The 24,264-nt window shown below is 39.0% G+C and overlaps 1 protein-coding gene across 5 annotated transcripts; it reads right to left on the minus strand.

Annotated features, from left to right (window-relative positions):
• Positions 1-444: 444 nt before the first annotated feature.
• LOC136146091 (zinc finger CCHC domain-containing protein 8) lies at positions 445-23,641 on the minus strand. Of its 5 annotated transcripts, none has more exons than XM_065904945.1 (14): positions 23,294-23,641; positions 20,001-20,041; positions 16,689-16,763; positions 14,663-14,768; positions 13,438-13,512; positions 11,134-11,237; positions 10,953-11,018; positions 10,324-10,384; positions 9,714-9,856; positions 8,620-8,762; positions 5,817-5,938; positions 4,038-4,124; positions 3,664-3,781; positions 445-1,850 (listed from the first exon to the last, which is right to left on the minus strand). In XM_065904945.1, exons 1-14 carry the CDS (start codon positions 23,492-23,494, stop codon positions 1,069-1,071), a joined length of 2,124 nt encoding a protein of 707 aa, XP_065761017.1. In that variant the 5' UTR covers positions 23,495-23,641; the 3' UTR covers positions 445-1,068. The 5 variants fall into 5 exon arrangements, with proteins under 5 accessions (XP_065761017.1, XP_065761018.1, XP_065761019.1 ...); XM_065904946.1 differs by having other exon boundaries at positions 20,001-20,044; positions 23,296-23,536; XM_065904947.1 differs by lacking the exons at positions 20,001-20,041; positions 23,294-23,641 and adding an exon at positions 20,427-20,963.
• Between the last annotated feature and the right edge of the window lie 623 nt (positions 23,642-24,264).

The raw sequence follows: 24,264 nt of genomic DNA on the forward strand, positions 1-24,264 counted from the left end.
CTCGGAGGAGAATAACACTACCTAAGACTAATTCAAGATCATCTAAATGTTTATTTTCATGGACTTGACTGTAAAGATGTCATGGCATTCCACATAAAGACAAAAACATAGTTTCAGCTCTATTATGTATCAGATAATTAAACACAATTTGTTTATGCCTACTTTTTGTTTGTAACAATTATCATAGGATTCAAATCTAGAAAATTATTTCTGTACAAAAGCTAGCTGCCCACCATTTATTTTTTCAAAATAATTACTTTAAAAGATTTTGCTGTTTCTATTGATATATTTAAGGCTGAAACCCACTGAAAATATCCAAACTTGTAACATCTTAATTTCCTTTGCTACCACTAATTTTGGCAACCACATAATTTACTACCAAACGTACAAGGTTGTATATACTAATTTAACTGTGAATCATTTTTTTATATTCAAAGTCTTAGATTATGTATATGAAAACTAATTTATTAAACCTTTGTACACAAAGATGAATATACCTGTATAGCAAGCTTATATGAAGAATGAAGTTACAAAAAAGTAAAAGTGTTATTAAAACGGATGCATGTAAATCATTTACAAAAATACCCCAAATGGTATAAAGCTGCTCATCCCTGATTTTTCTCATTTGGTTGTTAAGAGTTGAAATATGAATTTTAAATGGTTAGAATTTTTTTTAAAAAAGTGATATATTAAACTTACATACAGGATAATTAGCAAAATGTAGAAAGGGAAAACGATGTACAAAAGACAGATTAAAAACCATCACTCCTGACGGACATTCACAATCCAAAAATAGTATAAACCTTAACAAACTCTCACTAAACTGGCTCCTACTTACCTCCCCCCAAGTTTTTATCAGTGAGAATAAAATATAGTAAACCAGAAAGCTCAGTCTTTCTGTTCTTTAAAAGAGGCCTGACCTTAGACAACAATTAAGCCTTGGGGAGATTTTTTTTTTTTCTTTCACATGGGAGGAACAAATAGGAAAACAATTTTACCTGTCCACTTAGTCCTAATTACCAGAACACAGAGTTATAATTAAATAGCACTGGGTACTATGTCAAGCAGTCATTCAGAAGTCTTCTTGCTTTTTTGTTGGTTTCGGGGTGAATTCTTTAACAAGTTTCTTATCCTGAGGTACATTCCAGTAGATTCCGCCATGTTCTCGAATTCAAACGGCGTTATTCCAGTTGCAAACTTGCTCATGTCAGGGATAGCACTGTGGGCCTTCGTGGCTGCTGTAGGACTGCAGTCCTCATGAAGGAGCTGCTGGTTGCTCCCTCCATTCCTGACCTCACTGTTTGACTCGACCCTGCTGTGGTCAAGAGCACCTTTTGGGTCTACCTGAGTGGACTCTTCCTTTTCCTTCTGGCCAAGCAAAGCAGTCTCAGAATCTGGGCTCGAGGCTTGTTCCTCTTCCGATTTCTGTGCAGCAGTGTCTGGTACCTCAGCCTCCCCTGGCACCTGCTTTTCGGGTGTTCTCCCCTCTGGGACAGGGAGGTCAGGTTCATTTGGACAAGGTGAAGAGGCCACCGAATTCCCGGTTAAAGGTGTGTCTACAGGAATATCTGAATCACTATTGACGCTCTCTGCCTGCTCCAGGGCTGCCCATATCTGCCTCTGCTGTTCTTCTAGTTCCTCCAGAGTCAGCGCGTCCTCGTCCATAGTCACGGATGCCGTTCTTGTCTGGGGTGAGTCACTGGGAGTCAGCGGCGGGGTGCCCTTGGGGAGCGGAGGAGTGAAGATGGGTGGAGGGGTGCCCCGGGGGAGCGGGGGAGGCGTGCCAGGGGGCAGCGGGGGCTGAAACTGAAAAGCTTCACTGCTTGGGGACCCATGCGGGACTTCGGCATCTGAAATGAGGATGTTGAGATACTGAGTTGTCACACAGCACTTGATTTTACTAGCATTTATTATTTGAACTCAGGTGAATCCAGAGGTTTGATGGCAAAATAACGGGCTCAAGAGGGGAAAACTGGATCCTCAGATACCACATGTGTAAGCTGTGCTCAGTGGTGTCTGACTCTTTGCAATCCCATGGACTGTAACCCACCAGGCTCTTCTGTCCATGGAATTCTCCAGGCAAGATTACTGGAGTGGGCTGCCATTTCCTTCTCCAGGGGATCTTCCGGACCCAGGAATCAAACATGCATCTCCTGCATTGACAGGTGGATTCTTTACCACTGAGCCCCCTGGGAAGCATACCATCATCATTGCTTAATGGCCTCAATCCACCTGAAAAGAACATCTGCAGGGGAAGAGGCGAGGATCTCTGGTGCCAGTAACTCTTAACTGAGGGTAACCTTTAACACAGCAGGAAATCTGGCTGGAAATGAGGCTGCCTAGACTCTCGAGTGGGCGGATGTGGAAGCAGCAGCAGAGGAGGCAACTGGGAAACTCCCTGGCTTACTTCTCAGTTCTGTACCCCAGTCTAGATTGCTCGACAGAACTGTGGGTACATGTGGTCAACTGGTCACTGGTCATCGCTATCTGGGTGTCTCACAGACACAACGGATCTGATCTGTACAAAACATGGAATCTTTTCCTAAAACTCAGACTCTTCCCCCGTTTGTTAACGCGTTCACTGGCAACACCAGTAGCATCTGGTTTAAGTCTCCAAAACGGAAACCTAGTCACCAGAGTCCTCCTCCTTTCCTTCCACCCACACCCGGTCCTTAGCTCTCTGGGGTCCACCCTTTCCCACAGCCTGTCATAGCTGCTACATTATTTTGGGACCATTACTGTTGGTCAGGAGTATCAGAGTCATTCCTGCCTCTCGACTCATCTTCCTTATGCTCATCCTGAAACAATTAGTCTTTCTAAAACACAAATCTGGTCCTACTAATCTTTCCATCTCATTAGAAACCCTTTAGTGCCTTGCCATGATCTAAAGGAAGTTCAATCTCCTCTGTACCATATGAGGCTCTCACAACCAAGAACCTGCCTATTGTGACTACATTTCTTACAGCCCATTCTGAACTCCAGCTATCACACTGTTGGTGGACAAACATGTTGTGATGCTTCATGCTTCTGTATTTTCATTTCTCGCTGTCTTGAATGCCCTAACCCTACTCATCTTGCCCTGGTCACATCCCTCGGGACCATCACAATCCTGCTTGACCACAGGTTTCACGGTAAACCCAGAGGATTCAGAGAACAAAAGACCAGGGGAGTACAGAGAGCAAGGCCTTTGTTCCCTTCCCTTGGCTTTCTGAAAGGATGGACTTTCCTCATGGTCTCTCTTTCCTGGGAGGAGACGGGATTTTGTGAATTTATACACTTGGGAAGAATAACTGAGAAAGCTTGACTCAGTTCTGCCCTTCCTCCTCTTGGGATTGAGCTCCCAAAGGGGAGTATTTTCCACTGTGTGTCTCAAAGCACCGCCCATCAGAGGGGCCAGTCCAGATCCAGGGCCCCTGGGACTGGGTGGGAAGGTCTGTCTAAGGAACCCAGTTGGCGGGCCCATCCATCTCTCACGCCAAGCTATAAGCCTTCCAACTCAGCTCTGACTGGCAATAGTGGAGGTGCTCTGATACCCAAGGATAAAAGCAAAGATTTACTCTTGAGTCACTGATCATTAAGAGCTTCCTCCTCCTAAGGGAACTCAGCAGCATACCAACTCGTCCTACTTTCTCAATGAAAGCAAAACCACGGGGTGGAACCTACCTGAGTCCAGTTCCATGTCGGCGGGTGAGGCTGCTGCGCTGTTTTCCTTCTTCTGCTTCTTTGGACTACTGGGGCTGGACTGAGACAAAGACCTTTTGCTGCTAGACTTCATGCTTGGCTAACCGAGAACCAAACCAAACACAAGTGAGTTGGGGGAGACAAAGAATTACACTCTATCCCTCCATTTAAAGATGACACAGAAAACAAATCCAGGTAACTGGTGAATGTAGTTACCTTTTTCCTTTGGATTCATCAGAAAACATAGAGTGCTTTATATACAAAACAAGAGAAGGCAACGAGATGCCTATGAGTTATGAAACCCCATGGATGAAAGCAATACATTTTTCTAAACCACACTCTAAAAATCTATTTACCGCTTGGAAGTTAGAAGTTAGGTAATTGGCAAACACATCCTTCTGCTGACACGCCTGCATTGGTATTGACCCAAATATCCTCCATTCCTAACAATGAAAAGAGAAGGAAAAAAGAAGTGTGTATTTGGAAAATGTCATGCTCTGAAGAGTCTGCTTATGGGAGGCGAAGTGGAGATATCAAATTACATTCCTGCTTCATATGTGACTTTTCCTTTTTGCAGGGGGTGTGGGGTAAAGAAAGAAATAGTGCTCTGAAAGGGAAAAAAAACAACTCTGCCTGCACAACAGTCAGGATAGAATACTAAAAGACTACTTGACAAAACCACTCGGGCCATAAAGGTTCTGCCTACTATTAAGAAGTTACAGGCAGTGACGACAGACTCTCAGCAGCCTGGCCGGTTCCCACCGCCTCCTGACACTGACCAGTGCTGCCCATAGACTGTTCCTTGTCCCTTTCTCCTAACTTGCTCATTCATGCTGTTTTCTACCTTCTGTCTTTTCAAACTGGGTAGTAATCACTCCTTTCTCTCCTATTGCCAGTAACACATTCAAAAGCGGCTCTCAACAGGAATCACTTTGGGCTCCTGTGAAACCAATAGACTCTAGGGACTAAGTTAAGTCTAAGTGGGGGAGGGGGTGCTTAGGAATGTGCACTTCTAATGCATACCCCCCAAGGGGATTCTGATGTAGGCTGGGATTTGGACCCAACTTCCAGAGGCACTGATGGTTTGTACATGCAATTTAGCCAGCCCTTAACTAATTACACACATCTTCAGATCTGTTCACCAGACTCTAAGTTCAGACCTTTGGCTGCTTCTATACTGCCCAGTCCCTAAGAATAGCTAGAATGCATTTTTTTAAAAGTCATTTATTTGGTTGCACTGGGTCTTAGTTGCAGCATGTGGGATCTAGTTCCCTGAGCAGGGATTGAACCCAGGCCTCCTGCATTGGGAGCTCAGAGTCTTTGCCCCTGGACCATGAGGGAAGTCCCTAGAATGCATTTTTATTAAAATACTACCACCACCATCACCACTACTACAGTTAGTTGTTGAATCGTGAAACATATGATAAAAGTTGGAAAAGATTAAGTATAGCAAACCTTTCTTGTATCGGAGAAATTTTACTTTGTGGGGGGAAAAGAAGGAAAAGTAGGAAAAAGTTATAGTACACGTAGATTGATTGAAGGTAGAAAAATACTTCCCAAGTAATTCTGTAAAATTACAATACTGCTTTAAAGCACCCCACGTTGTTAAAAAAAAAAATCCTTTAATTTTAGAATAGTTTCAGATTTACAGAATCTAATCATTCTACTTTAGTTCCTTAGGGCATAACAGCAGAAAAAACTGGGTTTTCTTTTTGATGAATTCAAGATTTCACTTAACATTCTAGTCAACACAAAGGAAATTAAAAAGTTAAACTCATAAGCAACACATTTTGTTGTTGTTGTTCAGTTGGTAAGTCATGTCCCACTCTTTGTGACCCCATGTAGCACACCAGGCTCCTTTGTCTCCACTATCTCCCAGAGTTTGCTCAAATTCGTGTCACATTTACTATTTTTTTTTTGGTCACACTGCATGGCTTATGGGAGCTTAGTTTCCCAACCCAGGACTGAGCTCCCACCCTCAGCACTCAAAGTGTAGAGTCCTAACCACTAGACAGCGAGGGAATTCTCAACCTTTATTTCTTTATGGGACATTTAATTGCTATACAAGCTAACATTTTGAACAATCTACACAAATAATTTTATATCCCAGAAGAATATAAAGCCAATATACTTACATCTGGAATTCCTCTGGGAGTAGATATATTAAAACCTGGATAGTTTACCAATTTCGAGAGATCGTAAGTGACACTTTTAGTTTGCTGTACTTCTCCAGCTTCCATCTCTCCCTCCGCACCATCTATTGTGGATCATCAAAAAGGTTAATATTGCTGAGTGCCCATATAAATCCCTCTCTGGACCAAAAGCAGACCTGGAAAGTGCTTATATTTATGACCACAAAATTATTCTGAGAACGGCTTTCATTATAATTTGTCTGAACCGTTAGAATTTTTAAACAACATGGACATACCATTTTGATAAAAATATAAATATTGAAAAACTTGCAAAGTTTAGTTCTTCCATGAGTTGCTTAAAAGTCTATTTTGCACTGATTTTATGATTTTCCTAATGCTCTATTCTAGTTCTTTTATTTAAGAGACATTTATATAACGGTTACTATATAAGAAAAATGTTTTCTTCTCAGATAGTGCTTTAAACAGTTTATAAGTATTCACTCACTTAATCTTCACAACAACCCTAAGAGGTACTTACTACTCATACCACTTTACAGATGACAGCAATCCTTGAAGGATAGTTGAGAACTACTTCATTCTTTTTGAAAAGTACATTAAGTAAAGCGAACATTTATGTTGTTAGTCCCATGTCTATATACCTAAGGTCACTAAATGGTTGATAAGTTTCTCTTTATAGAAGTTTTCAGGATAATAAGCCAAGAAGTAATGAAAGAATGAGAATACAACCACTGTGCCATCCCCAATAAATAGATATTGGCAATGTTCACTGATGACTGATTTTACCACCAATTCACAGGAAACAGAGGGACAGAGAAATATACTAAAAGAAAACCATCAGGATGATCAGGAAAATCTAAAAAAACCCACAAGGACAAAATCCAGAGCTTTGTTAAAAACAAGAAAGAGAACTTATAGACTCTCAATTATCTACAACCATGTATCCAAAGAACCCCTATGTGAACAAACAAATTTAAGAAGAGATCAGTGGTCCAGTGGCTAAAACTCTGCATTTTCAATGCAGGGGGCCCAGGTTCCATTCTTGGTCAGGGAACTAGATGCCACATGCTGCAACTAAAACAGCCCACATGCCACAATGGAGATCAAAGATCCTGTGAGCTGCAGCTAAGAGTAGGTGCAGCCAGATAAATTTTCTTTTTTAAAAAGAGAGAACAACAGACTTGCAAGCACCCACAGACACTGGCATAAGTAATGATAATTTGAATGTCAGCATCACCTGGGGATATATAAAATATTAAAAGGACTGTGCTAAATGTACTCTTCTTGTACTACGTGAAAAGGGGGGCTTGGTAAATGTTTTGTTTTTATTTTAATGACCTAAGTAATATCTAGAAACAACTTTCTTTTCTTTTTTAATTTAGAGCATTAGAGATAATACTAAAATCTTAAGAGCAATCCTGTTTTCCCTCTCAGGGATAACCACTGTTGAGTTTGCTGTATATTGGTTAAGACTTTTAAAAACTTATTTACTATCTACCAGATGTCAGGCACTGTGCTACATGATAAATAAGCATATATGAACTGTGACAGGGCATGAAGAATACAAACAGGGTGCAGTGATAAAGTCTGGCAGGACACACAGATGAACATAGGAGAGATATGTTTAAATAAGGTGGTCAGGGAAGGCCTCTGTGAGTCTAAACCCTAAAATCTAGATGGTTCCTTTCAAAAGTATCTTTACAAACATAACTCCTTATAGAAAATATACAGCATGGTTTCATCCATGTGGGATTTTTTGTTTTTTTAAGATCAACGGTAGTAGTAGTAGTGGTGGTGGTGGTGTTAGCGCTCAGTCGTATCTGACTTTTTGCGACCCTACAGACTAGCCCGTCAGGCTGCTCTGTTTATGGGATTCTCCAGGCAGGAATACTAGAGTGGGTTGCCATTCCTTTCTCCAGGAGATCTTTCCAAGACAGGGATCAAAGCCGGGTCTCTCTCATTGAAGGCAGATTTTTTTACCATCTGAGCCACCAGGAAGATCAACAGTATCATAATATATAAGCTATCCAGAAATTTATCTTTTAAACTCAGTATTGCGTAAGAATCTTGCCATAGGAGCTCCATGGATTTACTCCATTTATTAAATTCTACAAGGATTCTACCCCCTAGATCTACCATGGTTTACTTAGCTGTTCTTCCTTACGGCCTTAATGTTGTTTTAAAATATATATATATATATTCATAAAATTAATTTATTTTGGCTGCGCCAGGTCTTAGTTGTGGCATGTGGGATCTAGCTCCCCAACCAGGGATCGAACCCAGGTCCCCTGCATTGGGAGCACAGAGTCTTAGCCACTGGACCACCAGGGAAGATCTCTTAATGTGTTTTTAATTTTTCACTATCATATTCAATGCTAAAAAGTATCTTCATATACATACATTTCCTTGGGCACATGTGTGAATATTTTTCTAGAGACCTAAGAGAAGTTTTAGAAGGTTTATTTATTCGAACTTTTATAGATCTCCTGGCAGAGATGGGTCATATTTCTGTTACTATTACTGAGAAAGGCAAGAGTTTTGAGGTCTAGCTGGAGAGCTAATACCTTGCTCGGTAGTCACTGAGCAAGTGCAGATAATTATTTGATAACTCTCAATGAAGTTTTAGTTCCTTCCTTGTAAAACAAAGGAAAATCATTGTAATTTTTAATTAACTCAGTACACACTAAACAAGACAGCCATTCCCATTTTATTTTATTGTGACTCTTTAATTGAAAAAAAGAGAGAAATAGAACCCTTAAGTTGACTTATCTAACTGAACATACTATACCTTTCCCATCATAGAGCGAAAGCCCTGAGTTCTCCAGTTCGGCCTCTTTGAGCCACCCTGGTGGGTATCCTAGCTGGCGCATTCGATATATAAAAGGTGGAAGACTCTTGTCCGTCACACCCAGTGCATCCTGGAGTTCCTCACTGAGTGAAAATAAAAGAGGAGGAAAAAAATATTGTATTCTTGCTTGGATGAAAATACATACTCTTCGAGTATTTTAAAACACTTCCGTGTCCTTAGAGAATAGACTTGTGGACACGGCCGGGGTGGGGAAGAAGAGGATGGGACAAATGGAAAGCGTAGCATGAAAACATATATCCATCATCATATGTAAAACAGACAGACAATGGGAATTTGCTGCATGACTCAGGGAACACAAACCCGGGCTCTGTAACAACCTAGAGGGGTGGGATGGGGCGGGAGGTGGGAGGGAGGCTCAAGAGAGAGGGGGCGTACGTATACCTAGGGCTGGTTCATGTTGATGTAGAGCAGAAAACAATACTGTAAAGCAATTATCCTTCAATTAAAAATAAGTTAAAAAAAAAACAAATCACTTCCATGTCTTATATTACACAGCATGTGGCACAGCAGTGCCTATCAATCACAATACACATAAGTATTGTGATTGATATGAACATATGAACATATGAACCTTCAAGTTGCGAACTTTCAAAGATGTGACTGTGCCTCTGTATGCTAGCTATTGTAGTGTTAACTACTGTCCTTTTCAAGGTACTGTACTATAAGATTAAAATTGTTTCCTTTATTTTTTGTGTTAGTTTTTTTATGTATTATCTGTTTGAAAAGTATTAGAAACCTATGATGCTATATACACCCAATTGTGTTAGTTGGATACCTAGGCTAACTTTGTTGGACTAACGAACAAATTGGACTTATGAACATGATTCTGGAAAAGAACTCCTTTATATATAGGGGACTTACTGTAGATATTTTTTGGATTAATCGATGTACCTTTTATGTAGAGACTTGTGGGAGAACACTTATATGCTGATTATTACCCTGAAGATACACAGAACTTGTTCCAAATAGTGGGGACATAGAAATGACATTCTAAGGTAAAATGACACAGGTACCTAATAACTCCTGGCTTAAATCTTCCAAATCTCTCTTCTACTTCTTCTGCGTGATATCGCTGCTGAAAATTCTGATTGTTTGTCTCACCACAGGCATCCATATACTCTTTTCTCTTTTCGCTTATTCGAGCAGCATTTCGAGGCTAAATCGTAATGTGTTTGGAAAGAATGGTATCAAGCAGTGTAGAAATATTTCAGAAATTAAATAAACATAAGCACTTTTCCTAGGTCAAGCACACAGACTATTTCAGTTTTAATGCATAAGGAGCAAGTATAAAAGAGACTCGATAGTTTAGAAAATCAAGCAAGGAAGAGAGGCAGTCTTTCAATTTCTTATTACCTTGGCACTATCACAAAGTTTTAAAAATAAATTGTCTAAATATGAATTCTCATCATGTTTTATTCATCTTAAATAGAGAGCACTGTAATAAATTATTTTTTTCAATAATGTCTTAAAACTTACGGACAAATTTGGAAAGATTTAAAAATTAAGGACTACAGGAAAGTAAGACAGGAAGCTTCTTCATATCGCACAATGCTATAGATGCATTGAAAATATTAGAAAGCTCTGGTTCAAAGATTTTTTTTTTTTTATATGAGAAAAATTTACCATTGGGCAATCTTTCATTTGATGCTCTTCAGAACCACAATTGAAACAGTGAGGCTTTGGCCTATTTGGTCAAAAAACAAAGATTTTCACAATGTAAATAGAAATATCAAAGCAAATCAATAAAATTCTGTGTGACAGCAATGTGTATCAGAGACAAGAAAGTACGCAGATCACCAATTACTAATATCTGCAGAAATGACCTCACTTTCACCTCCTGTCCTAATGAGTTACACAAATATTATTTTTGATCAAGTCTTTTAACCAAGAGCCCTTATGTTCCCGACTAATCTGTCACCTCTGAATTTTGTCAGTGGCTGATAACAGAAGGATTTGAGGCAAACAGATTATCATATTTTCCATTAGGAAACTTGGAAAGGGGTAGATGGTTATAAGACAGCAATCAAAGACAGCAATGATTAATCCTTTCCACCCACCCAGGCACATCAGGCCTGAACCAATGAGTTGCAATATGACTGACTTAGAGATTTACTCTATGTCTATGTACTGAAATTCTGGTTTAATCTGTTTATTCATAGTAAGCCGGTAATATTAACTTTTCAAGCTATAAGAGTTTATGGTTTTGGTTAATAAAGAAGAAGAAGAAAACAAAAGCAACTACCCACACAAACCTTTTTGCCTTTACTTGTATTTCTTGCCCTTCTAGAGAAACAATGTGGCTGAAGACTTGCTGGTACCTTTAGTGAGTTTTATTAAGGAATAGTTAGCATAGTCTGCACAATTTGGTTTTTTTTTTTAAAGGTGAACTTAATGGCAAGATGCATAAAGATCTTCATTCACTATGTAGGATACTTGGGTATTTCCCATCCTTCCGTAAGCTGAGGGTTTTCATTTAGTAGCGGTTGCCCCAATTTATCAAGGCAAAAATTAGTAAAATACAGGACACTTCCTACAACCTGCAGAAAACAAGTCAAAAAATATTGCTATTTAAGCGGAAAAAAAAAAAGATGACATTAGACACTGTAAGACTATGGTTAATTGTTTTACCAACTTATTTCTGGATGATAAAATTACTAGAAATAATAATCAACTCCCTAGTGAAGGAGTCACATCCTGATGTGTCAGTAAAATCTCCATCACTGAATTCCCTAGATCATGGAGTTTTTCCTGTTGGATCACTACTGTCAGGGGCACTCCCTCCAGACTTAAAGAGCAAAAATTTGTCAACAATTCTTCTATTTCCCATTTCTTTGCTTCCTTTTGTAGCAAGATCCTCAGAAAGCTGTCTTTATTTCTATATTTATTGTTTCCATTGCCTTGTCTCCCAATAGGAGAAAAATTCCATACCAATTTGGAAAAATTTCATACAGAAAAAGTCGGAACACCCATGAACCCTCATCTAGATTCAACAATGGTTAACTGACATTTCTGCGTGCACATCATTCTCTCCACACAAAAACATACTTTTTACTGAGCCATTTTAAAAAAGTAAGCTGCCACCACTCTCACCTTAGTCTAAGCTATTATTTGCTCCTGCTGGGGACTAACAACTTCCTACCCGAGATCCAGCTTCCACACATAACCAGCTACAACACTGCACCACTCACAGCATGGCATCCCTAAATACTTCAGTATGAGCCTCCTAAGAATAAGAACATTCTCCTACAAATCATGATACCAGTGTCATACTTGCGAAAACTAATAACACTTTATATCATCTATATCCTGTCTGTGCTGGGAGGATGAAGAGCCCACAGATCTTACTGGGAAGATTTACAAGATATGGACACAACTTTGCATACGTGATAAAGGCTAATATCTGCAAAGGTATCATGTGAGATCACCCTATAGAGTGCCAAGTGGCAAGACTAGGACCAGCGAGTACAAGAAGCACATTTCAGCTCAACTTTTAGAGAGTACAAATTTCTATCAGAGATGTGACAAATGAAGAAGTATGTCTCATTTATTTTTTTAAAGTGAATTCCACTTACTGAGAAGAGTCAAAAAAAAAAAAAAAAGACCAGGATGCTAGCTATCAGGGCGCTTTAAAGAAAGATCCTGACCTTCAACTAGATAACTTCATCTCCCTTCTAAACAATAAGGTTCTGGGATTTAAGGTGGCACCTGACTAGGATGTTGCACAATTATTAGTCTAAATTGTGGTATGTCAATGGCACACAATACTCCATGAACATGAAAACTGGTCTTCCTTTAATGGAATCCAGGATTATATCATCTTCTTTAAAAACTTTTAAGTTGCAAAATCACACATGACATTGCACTGACACCTCTGAATTTTGCATAGGTATCAAAAGGCCTACATATAGGCTCATCTCTGTTAAAAATCTTCTGTTTTTCACTTACTATATGAGTCTTTCAAATATTTAACATTTCCAAGTTGCCACTTGTTATACTAGTTATTTATCCCTCTCAGATTCACCCATCTATAAGTTCAACAAGCATGCTTTCTATATTTTCATCCAAGTTCTTAAAGATGATGAGTGGGGAGAGGATGATGAATAGGTGGAGTAAAGAGAATTTTTAGGGCAGTGAAACTACTCTATATGAAGGTCTAATGGTAGGTGCATATTACTGTACAAATCCATAGACCATACAGCACCAAAAGTGAACCTTAACGTAAACCATGGACTCTGGGTGATAATGTGTCACTGCAGATTTATCAATTGTAACAAATGTACCATATGGTGGGAGATGCTGATAGAGGGGGAGGTTATAAATGTGTCGGGGCAGGGGAGGCATGGCAAATCTCTGTATGTTTCACTCAATTTCTCTGTGAACTTGAAAAAATATAAAATCTATTAAAATTATAAAATCTACTAAAAACTGCTCTAAAAAATATAAAATCTATTTTTAAAAAAAGAAAAGAGAATGAACAGAGAGGATACTCAGGAGAAAAATAAAGTCCTCTGAGGTATATCTATTGTACTCCTAGGCCACAATGAAATAGTTATTAAAAAGCAAACTATAATATTTAGAAGGCTGAAGCCTACACTGTTGTTTACAACAGATTTAATGAAAGAATATGTCATCATTAGATGACACGCGACTACATCAGTTTACCATTTAAATGCTACCCAATGAACAGTGGATAGGAACTATATCTGCAGAATTCAAAACCAAAGTGTCCAAACTTACACTAAAAGCTTCCTTATTATTAACGGCACTGGATTCTTCTACTTTATGGTCCTCTTCTAGCATAACACTGGATGGCTAACACAAAGAAAAACACAAGTTAGAAAAGCTAAACAATTTTTAACAACTTTAAATTTCATAATTGAATCTGAACACATTCACTTTATTTTCTAATACATACCATTAAGGTATATAAAAGTTTGAATTCATTGCTGTGATAATTAGGGGGAGTGAGAAGTTAAGCTAGGTAGGAAAGTTTATGAAAGCTATTTCCCAAGTGGGAAAGTTAAAAAAGATATAAAAGACAGCATCTTCTGAAGCATTAGCTTACACTATGACTTTTATGTTAATAAATATTAATTATGGAACTTTCAACATTTAAACTGACAAGACAGGCTTTATCTTCAAATCAGATAATCAAAAATTTATTTTGTCATTGCTGGTCAATACTGATACTCAAGGCACAAAATTCTGAAGTGTTTCTTGAATCAAAAATTAAATAACATTCAGTATGGTTTTTATTGTTAAATGTATTCTGTTCCTTGAATCTTTAAAAAAAATTATATATAATAGATGAAAACTAAAGGTGACAAAAATTTAGTAAACTAGAATACTCCATTCTCCAACCTCTGAGGATAAACAGCTAAAGATCCTTATTTGAGAGCCTCTACTTACCTTAACTTTTAATTTAAAAAAAAAAAAAAAAAAGCCCAGAAATCATAATCCTAATTTTCTTTGAGATAAATTTATGCCTTAATATTCACACAGTGGAATCTCTCAGATTTCTTTGGGCATGCTACTGATTTTTAAAACAAGTAGAGGGGAAAAAAAGGATGATACATGAACTTGTTCATTTTAGTAAAAAAAAAAAAAAAACAAGAAAATCAATTTTTTATAGTCCCCAGAAAAAGAGATGTTTTTCCCTGGCCTAAAATTAATTTTCTGCCCCAAACCATGTGTCCAAGTTAGGGAATGGTGCAGGGGGAAAGGCTTTGAGTGTAGCCAGGTGTGAACATTATTCCCTAAGAAAAGCAATCACGATCCAAAAGAAAGCCCCATGACTGCATTGGTCAGATTGTGGAGAGGAAGCCAGGTTGCAGGATGGAAGGTGAACAGACAACCTCAACAACCATTTTGGTTTTGATTCAAGAGGATCCCTGGAGCCGTCTAATAATTGGCAGTAAAACGCATAACCTACTAATCTTAAAGTCTCTTAAGTTTGAAATACCTGGGGCAAAAGATTAAAGGAAGTCTTTTCCACATCATTTTTCTGCTGTTCCTCAAATCTTTTTACTAAATTTGATACAAATTCCTCTATTTCTTGATGATATTGCCTGCATAAGAGGACAAAGTGGTCAGAACCCAGACAGAGTAAAACACTGACTTGACTGAAGTCATGCATTTTTAGAAGATGACATGTGTAAATATAGTTATTTTGTTTTTCAGAGTTTATATCAAATCACTGACTGTATGTAACAGTCTAATCTATTCTTTAGGGAAAAAGAAAACAAATCCATTTTTGCCAAGTTAATAATACAATGATGACAATCTAACATAGTGCCTAGCATGTAACAGCTGGCAAATACTTACACGAAGACTACATGGATTTATAAATTTTACAAATTTAATTTGTAAATATATAACACATGGAAATGGTTCAAAATTCAAAAGAAGTAAAATAGTTACATAACAAAAAGCCCCCTTCCTACCCTGTCTCACAGCCACTTATTTCTGCAACACACACACAATCAATGCATTCAGTGCTTCCATAGCCTCTTCCCACAGACTCTTTCTGCACACACAAGGCAACACCTATGTAAATATGACACTGGAGGAAAAAAAAAGACCAAAATGCAATGCAAGAAAAATGACCGAGGTCTATGTTCTCCAGCTCTCCAGGTCAAGAACCATGTTCATCAAATACTCTTCAGTGCTCAGTTCAGAAGGGGCCAAAGAGCCAAATTCCTCTTCATGGACTTGATGATCTGTTAGGTCTATTTAGCTCTGACATTCTAAGATTTCTGCAGGCACAACCTCAGGTGAGTGGTGCAGACATTAAGACTGTAAGGAGGGAATTCTGGTGGCCCAGTGGTTGAGACTCAGCACTCCCAACGCAGGGGGTGTACATTCGATTCCTGTTCAGGAACTGAGATCCTACATGCCATGCAGTGTGGCCAAAAAAAATTTTTTTTTAATTGGGAAAAAAAAAAGGTCTGCCAGGAGCTTGAGCCAGAGGCTGACTCTGATGGTGACAGTGGCCCTGGAGTCCCACATGCCCAGCACCGTGCCACCGGATGTTCCACCCCACACAGCTTCAGGTTCCACTTCTGTGAGATAAAGTAGCCAATGGATCTGCCATGCAGGTAACACCTAAGTATGCTCCCTTTACCTTGCACAGCATCTAAGATATGACAACATGTGATGCGGGAGGGGGCAAGCAACCATCTGAAATGTCTATGACCATGCTTCAAGCAAGGCACGGGTCAAGGCCTCAAACCATTTCAGAACATTCTAGCAAGCATTGTAGGAAAGCACTGAGACATCCTAGACCCAAGAATACTGAAAACTAGCAAAGGTCTAGTTTTGCTATTAAAAAAAAAAAAAAATCACGTGGTAAGTTTTGAACATAGCCAACAGGGAAAACTCAGCTCCCTGATTCTGGTAGGGAAATGGTGGTAGCAGTGACTTTTATTAGCAGCTAGATAGCTACTTGGGCTATCTGGGTTTCCCTGGTGACGCAGTGATAAAGAATCCACCTGCTAATGCAGGGGCTGCAGGAGAGGCAGGTTCAATCCCTGGGTAGGGAAGATCCCCTGAGAAGGAAATGGCAGCCCACTCCAGTATTCTTGCCTGGGAAATCCCATGGACTGAGGAATGTAGTGGGCTACAGTCAATGGGTTGCAAAGAGTCAGACACCATTTAGAAACTAAACAATAACAACACTGGGCTCTTACAGGTGCTCATTTAGTTACCTAAAAGGTAGTTACTATTAGTGTCCTATTTTCCAGTAAGGAAACTGATATGCAGAGAGGGTCAGCGACCTCTCCAGGTTCACATATCTACTAGAAAGTAGAGGTAGCCAGACTCAAATTCAGATTGATATGACTGCAAAGTCCTGGCTCTTATCATGATTCCATACATTTTAAGTAGAAGAATACAGATGGTATAAATACAGATGAAAACAGCATATTTATACAAACACTGTATCATAAACACATTAACTCGTAATATTTAGGAAAGAAAAAATTACTTACTTTGAAATAACATTGTTCATAAATAGAATCTGTAATAAAGGTCCATCTAACTTAGTATTGTTCACCAATATTCCACTAAAACAGAAGTTAAAACATATTCTTAGAAGACATTAAAGTAAAACTTGCATATGTATATATAAACACTGAACCTTTATCATTTCTAAGTACCAAAGATGATATATTTTACGAACAAGATCAAGAACCACCAGGAACTCTGGTTTTCACCAATTTAACATACTTGAACAATTTTATAAAGATTATCTTTTACTTTACATACATATTTTAAATATTTCATAAAAAATTAAAAGCTGCAGTTAATCTTTCAGTTTTCAACCAGAAAGTTTCTTTACCTAATGGCTGTTTGTTTACAAATTGAGGAGAGGGAGGAACTGAGTAAACCAGGAGGTTACAAAGAATATAATTCTGAAAGAATCATAGTGAATTTGGCTTGGAAATATACAGGAAATGGAAATACTTTATAAACAAATGGGTAGACTTTTTGGAGGGCAGAGAACACTGCACTAAACATCTTTGATCCAAAATTTTAAAGTAAAGATGTAAAATTACACTATTCCTGGATGTGACTTTCAAATACTGGAAAAAATAGAACTAGACTGCAGCCCTGAAATCTGCTATATATTCCTTTGGTAACCTGGGAGCAGCTGTATCTGATTTCTCCACACGTTCCTCAAATCCTTGTACCTGTACAGCATGCGAAATCAATCAATCTGTATGTGGAACTGCTCACATCAAGTAGAGAAATAAAATTAAAATATGAAGACATCCAGAAACTTGTTTCAATTTGCAAAAACTGCAGTTTAAAAAAAAAATACATTGTGGGCTTCCCTGGTGGCTCAGTGGTAAAGAATCCGCCTGCTAATGCAGGAGTCACGGGTTCGATCCCTGGTCCAGGAAGATCCTACATACCATGGAGCAACTAATCCCACGCACCACAACTATTGAGCCTGCGCTCTACAGGAACTGCAACTTCTGAGCCCTTGTGCCACAGCTACTGAAGGCCGAGCGCCCTAGAACCCGTGCTCCACAAGAGAAGCCACCGCAATGAGAAGCCCACACACCACAACTAGAGTAGCCCACACAGCAACAAAGACCCAGCACAGTCAAAAATAAATAAATAAATACAACTATCCAACAAAACAAAACACCATGTTTTTAAAAACCACATGCAATTGTGTGACTCTTGATTGGCATTCAGTTTGAGCAATCAGTGATAAAGACATTCAGTTGGGGAAATCTGAATATGGTTGAGAATGTTATTAAGGAAATCATGCCAGTTATTAGGTGTGATCATGGTGTTGTGGTAACACATGAAAGTTTTTAGAAAAAAGAATACATGCTGAAATATTTGGGGTAAAATATGTATATGGAATTAGAAGGAAGGTAATATGTCAAAACATTGTTAAATCTAAGTGATAAAAAAGAGTATTAAATATACTATTCTTTCCACTTTCTGTACATTTAAAATTTTTATCATATAAAGAAACAATAACAAAAACCAACTCACAATGTTTATTGGGAGACATTTTGATATGCAAGTTCCAAAAATGAGGGTTAAATCAAGACAAATGGGGAACAAATTTTATCTAAATTTTTTTCTTCCTTGGTTTTCTGTAGAAAGTTCTGTCAGTCTCACAATGTGGAGAACTCTAATTCTAAATAAATAAATATATAGTTTATTCCTTTTTCAGGGTACTAATGCTTCCTCATAAATTGGCAAAGCCTATAATGCTATAATCGTTTAAACTCAGGTGATTGTAACCCACTTTTAAATAAATATTTAATGTTCAAATGATTGACTATTACAAAGCATGTGCTTGTCTAAATAAAATATCTCTACACATATAAAAATTATGATTTATTTTTTTAGGAATCCTACTTACATTCAATACATTTACTACCTAACCAAAAACAAGTGTAGATCCACAGAGTGTGCTCATATAGATAGGAAGGTAGAGCATAGAGAAATTATTCTTTAGACATATTCTGAAATATGTCTAAATTCTAAAATTTTAGTCACCAATGCAGCAGGTTACTTCAGCTGGTACCAGGGATAAAAAATTCCATGTGAAACTGCATCATGGCACCCCAAAGTCTGAAAGCCTTAACATACCACTCTGTATAATACATCTGTTTTAATAAATATTTTAGATTTAGTGGCTACTAGATAAACGCAAACTAAGAAATAATTGGGGCCTTCTTCGTGGCTCAATGGTAAAGAATCCATCTACCAATGCAGGAGACATGGTTCGCTCCCTCGTTCGGGAAGATCCCACTTGCTGTGGAGCAACTAAGCCTGTGCGATACAACTATTGAGCCTGTACCCCAGAGTCCGGGAACCGTTAACTACAGAACCCAGCTGCCACAGCTACTGAAGCCTGAGCCCTAGAGGCTGTGCTCTGCAAGAGAAGCCATGGCAACAAGAAGCCCTGCGCACTGCAACTAGAGAGTAGTCCCTTCTCCCTGCAACTCCGGTACTCCTGCCTGGTAAATTCCACGGGCAGAGGAGCCTGGTAGGCTGCAGTCCATGGGGTCGCTAAGAGTCGGACACGACTGAGCGACTTCATTTTCACTTTTCACTTTCATGCATTGGAAAAGGCAATGACAACCCACTCCAGTGTTCTTGCCTGGAGAATCCCAGGGATGGGGTCACACAGAGTCAGACACGACTGAAGCGACTTAGCAGCAGCAGCAGCAGCTGCAACTAGAGCAAAGCTTGTGCAGCAATGAAGATCCAGCTAGCCAACAAATAAAATTACATAAAAAAGGAAATACCAACATGTAATTATCTATTAAAATTAGATGCCTGAGAGCAAATTTACTCACTGTACTGTTTTCAAAAGCAACTTCTTTCTCTTCTTCTAAACGTATCTTGCATTGTTTCTATTTACAGACACATTTTAATTGTGTAAATAAATCTTCAACTGTATCAATACCGTAATTTGAATTCTAACTTCCCAGAAATGTTCACTGAATAGAAACGTGAATAGGTTGATAGCTTGCCTGAAGATAACTTATTCTGAAGATTAAGAAAAAATTTCTGGTTTGTGTTTCACACGTATTTTCACCCAGTCAGTTTCAAAGTTTAATGCAGTTATGAGAATTCAAATTTTACCCTCATAAATTAAAAATAAAGGATCATTACTCTGATTTCTTCAGAATATACGGAACACATACAAGCAATACAAAAATCCCAAATACTTAAAAAAAAAACCAAACCCAAAACCTGCGATTAAATATTAATATCAGGACAAAATAAAAAGTACATTATAGTGCAAATTCAAGATCTCATACCTTGGTCGAGTCAAAATATTCAATTTTCTTTTAAGTTCTTGATGTTATTACTTGTTAAGGAGTATAGCCCCCATTAAACAGAAATAAGATCATAAAATTCAACTACTAACCTCACTTTTGATGTCAATGTTATAAACATGTTATAAATATGTTACAAAAGTTAAAAGACAAATATTTTGAGGATGACACACTTACTGACCTTTTCTGTTGCAGGACTAGTACCTGGATCTAAAAAGCTAAAGTACATACCCTTCCAACACGGTATTTCTAAGATAGGGTCATGTAATTCAAAAGAGACTAACAGACTGAAACCAAAAATGCTATTCGGACAAGAGTGTACAGTCAGAAGTTAAACAGCCACTTAAGAAAACGTTCCAGGTCAAAAGTATCATGATAACTCTGTAAGGTAAATGCAGCATAACATACCGTTAAGAACTGAAAAATCTATGACGGAATCTATGAATGTTCACCACCAAATCCTTTCAACTTTTCTGTCTTTAGAAATTTTCCACAATAAAATGTCCAGGAAAAAGGCATTATGAAAAAAAAAAAAAGGCTTCGAAAACCTTACACTAGAAAAAAGTTCCTGAACCAAAATTGTAAGCTAAGTAAAAATAAACAAAAAATTTTTAAATAAGTTAACCCCCACCCGCAAACACCCTCTAAGAACACATAAACATATTAACACATCTTGCTAGAAAGGCTGTGGACATGTAACTAAAGTCTAAGGGAAACTCATTGGGAGCGTTTTCCCTGGAGCTCTGCAATGCACATTCCACACGGAAGCTGTTTCAAAGTGGAAGAGCTTTCAAATGAATCCCCAATGGTCATCAACCAATGAATCATTTCTCTGTGCATGCCTCGACTCCTTTAGGGACCCCAACTCCACAGAATAGGACCACTAACTGGCCCCGCCTTAAAGACACATCTGCGCCCAGGTCAAAGTAGCCGGTATCGCCTAATACACCACGTAGCGTGACTGCATCAACTTAAGACTGGTTCCAAAAAAGGAGACCGGATAATGACTCAAAAGACGGGAAGAAGAAAACTATAAAACACTGATGAAAGAAATCAAAGAGGACACAAACAGTTGGAGAAACATACCGTGTTCATGGATTGGAAGAATCAATATTGTCAAAATGGCTATTCTACCCAAAGCAATCTATAGATTCAATGCAATCCCTATCAAGCTACCAACGGTATTTTTCACAGAATTAGAACAAATAATTTCACAATTTGTATGGAAATACAAAAAACCTCGAATAGCCAAAGTAATCTTGAGAAAGAAGAATGGAACTGGAGGAATCAACCTGCCTGACTTCAGACTCTACTACAAAGCCACAGTCATCAAGACAGTATGGTACTGGCACAAAGACAGAAATATAGATCAATGGAACAGAATAGAAAGCCCAGAGATAAATCCACGAACCTATGGACAGCTTATCTTTGACAAAGGAGGCAAGGATATACAATGGAAAAAAGACAATCTCTTTAACAAGTGGTGCTGGGAAAACTGGTTAACCACTTGTAAAAGAATGAAACTAGAACACTTCCTAACACCATACACAAAAATAAACTCAAAATGGATTAAAGATCTAAATGTAAGACCAGAAACTATAAAACTCCTAGAGGAGAACATAGGCAAAACACTCTCCGACATAAATCACAGCAAGATCTTCTATGACCCACCTCCCAGAATATTGGAAATAAAAGCAAAAATAAACAAATGGGACTTAATGAGAATTAAAAGCTTTTGCACAACAAAGGAAACTATAAGTAAGGTGAAAAGACAGCCCTCAGATTGGGAGAAAATAATAACAAATGAGGAAACAGACAAAGGATTAATCTCAAAAATATACAAGCAACTCCTGAAGCTCAATTCCAGAAAAATAAACGACCCAATCAAAAAATGGGCCAAAGAACTAAACAGACATTTCTCCAAAGAAGACATACAGATGGCTAACAAACACATGAAAAGATGCTCAACATCACTCATCATCAGAGAAATGCAAATCAAAACCACAATGAGGTACCATTACACGCCAGTCAGGATGGCTGCTATCCAAAAGTCTACAAGCAATAAATGCTGGAGAGGGTGTGGAGAAAAGGGAACCCTCTTACACTGTTGGTGGGAATGCAAACTAGTACAGCCACTATGGAAAACAGTGTGGAGATTTCTTAAAAAACTGGAAATAGAACTGCCATATGACCCAGCAATACCACTTCTGGGCATACACACTGAGGAATCCAGATCTGAAAGAGACACGTGCACCCCAATGTTCATCGCAGCACTGTTTATAATAGCCAGGACATGGAAGCAACCTAGATGCCCATCAGCAGATGAATGGATAAGGAAGCTGTGGTACATATACACCATGGAATATTACTCAGCCGTTAAAAAGAATTCATTTGAATCAGTTCTAATGAGATGGATGAAACTGGAGCCCATTATACAGAGTGAAGTAAGTCAGAAAGATAAAGAACATTACAGTATACTAACACATATATACGGAATTTAGATAGATGGTGGCGATAACCCTATATGCAAAACAGAAAAAGAGACACAGAAATACAGAACAGACTTTTGAACTCTGGGGGAGAACGTGAGGGTGGGATGTTTTGAAAGAACAGCATGTATATTATCTATGGTGAAACGGACCACCAGCCCAGGTGGGATACATGAGTCAGGTGCTCGGGCCTGGTGCACTGGGAGGACCCTGAGGAGTCGGGTGGGGAGGGAGGTGGGAGGGGGGATCGGGATGGGGAATACATGTAACTATATGGCTGATTCATGTCAATGTATGACAAAACCCACTGAAATGTTGTAAAGTGATTGGCCTCCAACTAATAAAATAATATTAAAAAAAAAAAAAAAAAAAAAAAAAAACAGATTCCTTTGGGTTGCTCAAGCAGAGTGCCACATGTCTGAAATAAACCACATTAATATCAAAAAAAAAAAAAATAAAAAAAAAAATAAAATAAATCAAAAAGCAAAAAAAAAAAAAAAAAAAGACGGGAAGAGACGTAGTGAACAGTCTACAACTGAACAGTTGAAACAATCCGTAATAACGCTAAAATCCCGCCTCAGACTCGCGGACGGGAGAAGCGAATGAGGTCTAGGAGAGAAATCCCACAAGGGGAGAGGTCTGTGCCGAGGCCTCGAGGACATTTTACGCAACCCGAACCCTAGATTCTAAGGCTGAATTCTGGCCCTTGTGGAATTTCCGCCCGCGCCATACCGGCACGGGCCCCACCACACGCCCCGGTGACAGGGCCCAGCGAGCGGGAAGGATATTCTCGGCGCGGAGCTGCTCGATGGTTTCCTCGCACTGCCGAAGCCGTTCCCGCAGCTCCGCGTCGCCAATCCCATTCTCGTGCTCCTCGTCGCCGTCGTCGTCCTTGAAGCGGGTGTGAACGGGCTTCGGAGTCGAGTCCTCTGGGTGGTCAAACGCCTCGAACAGCTCTAAATCGCCAAAATCCACCTCCGCCGCCATTTTGGGCTGTGGGAAAGATACGAGAAGAGGCGGAGCTGGCCACCAGGCCGGAGGCGAGGATTTTGTTGGGCGGAACCGCTCTCTAGGGCCCCCACCGCGCTAAGCCACCCAAGTAGGGTCTCCTCCAAACGTAGGCCGCCGAAGTTGCACAAGGGGCGGGCCAGTCCTGTGAGACTACAACTCCCAGAATGCAGTGGCGTCTCCTCTACCCACCTCCGAGATTGCTCGGGATCACGGCATTCTGGGATATGTGGTTTCTAAGCGACTGTTAACTCATTGTTTGCATTGCATACTGGGATTGGTTGTTTTTAACGTGAAGAAAGCCGAACCAGATCAGAAAGTGTTACAATGCGAGTTGTCCCCGTTTTGCCTCAAAAGTAGGGGAAAAAAAAAAAAAATCAGAGCACGAGGCATGACTTGTCACAGATTCTGGTGTTCATGCCAAACAGCAATAAGGAACTCCAGTTTGCCACAGACTACCTTTTTTTTGTTCTTGGAGAAGCTGCTTCAGTTGATTGGACTTGTTTCACTTTTTCATAAAAAGCTAGCTTGAAAAAAAAAAAAAAATCTAGCTTGATTTTAGATTATTTTAGATTTGTCCCTAGAAGCTTTTGGTGGTATCTCTCCTTCAATCAACCCACTCCAGTACTCTTGCCTGGAAAATCCCATGGACGGAGGAGCCTGGTAGGCTGTAGTCCATGGGGTCAGCAAGAGTCAGACATGACTGAGCGGCTTCACTTTCCCTTTTCACTTTCATGCATTGGAGAAGG

This window comes from Muntiacus reevesi, chromosome 13 (genome assembly GCF_963930625.1).
Source record: "Muntiacus reevesi chromosome 13, mMunRee1.1, whole genome shotgun sequence".
Lineage (NCBI taxonomy): Eukaryota > Metazoa > Chordata > Mammalia > Artiodactyla > Cervidae > Muntiacus > Muntiacus reevesi.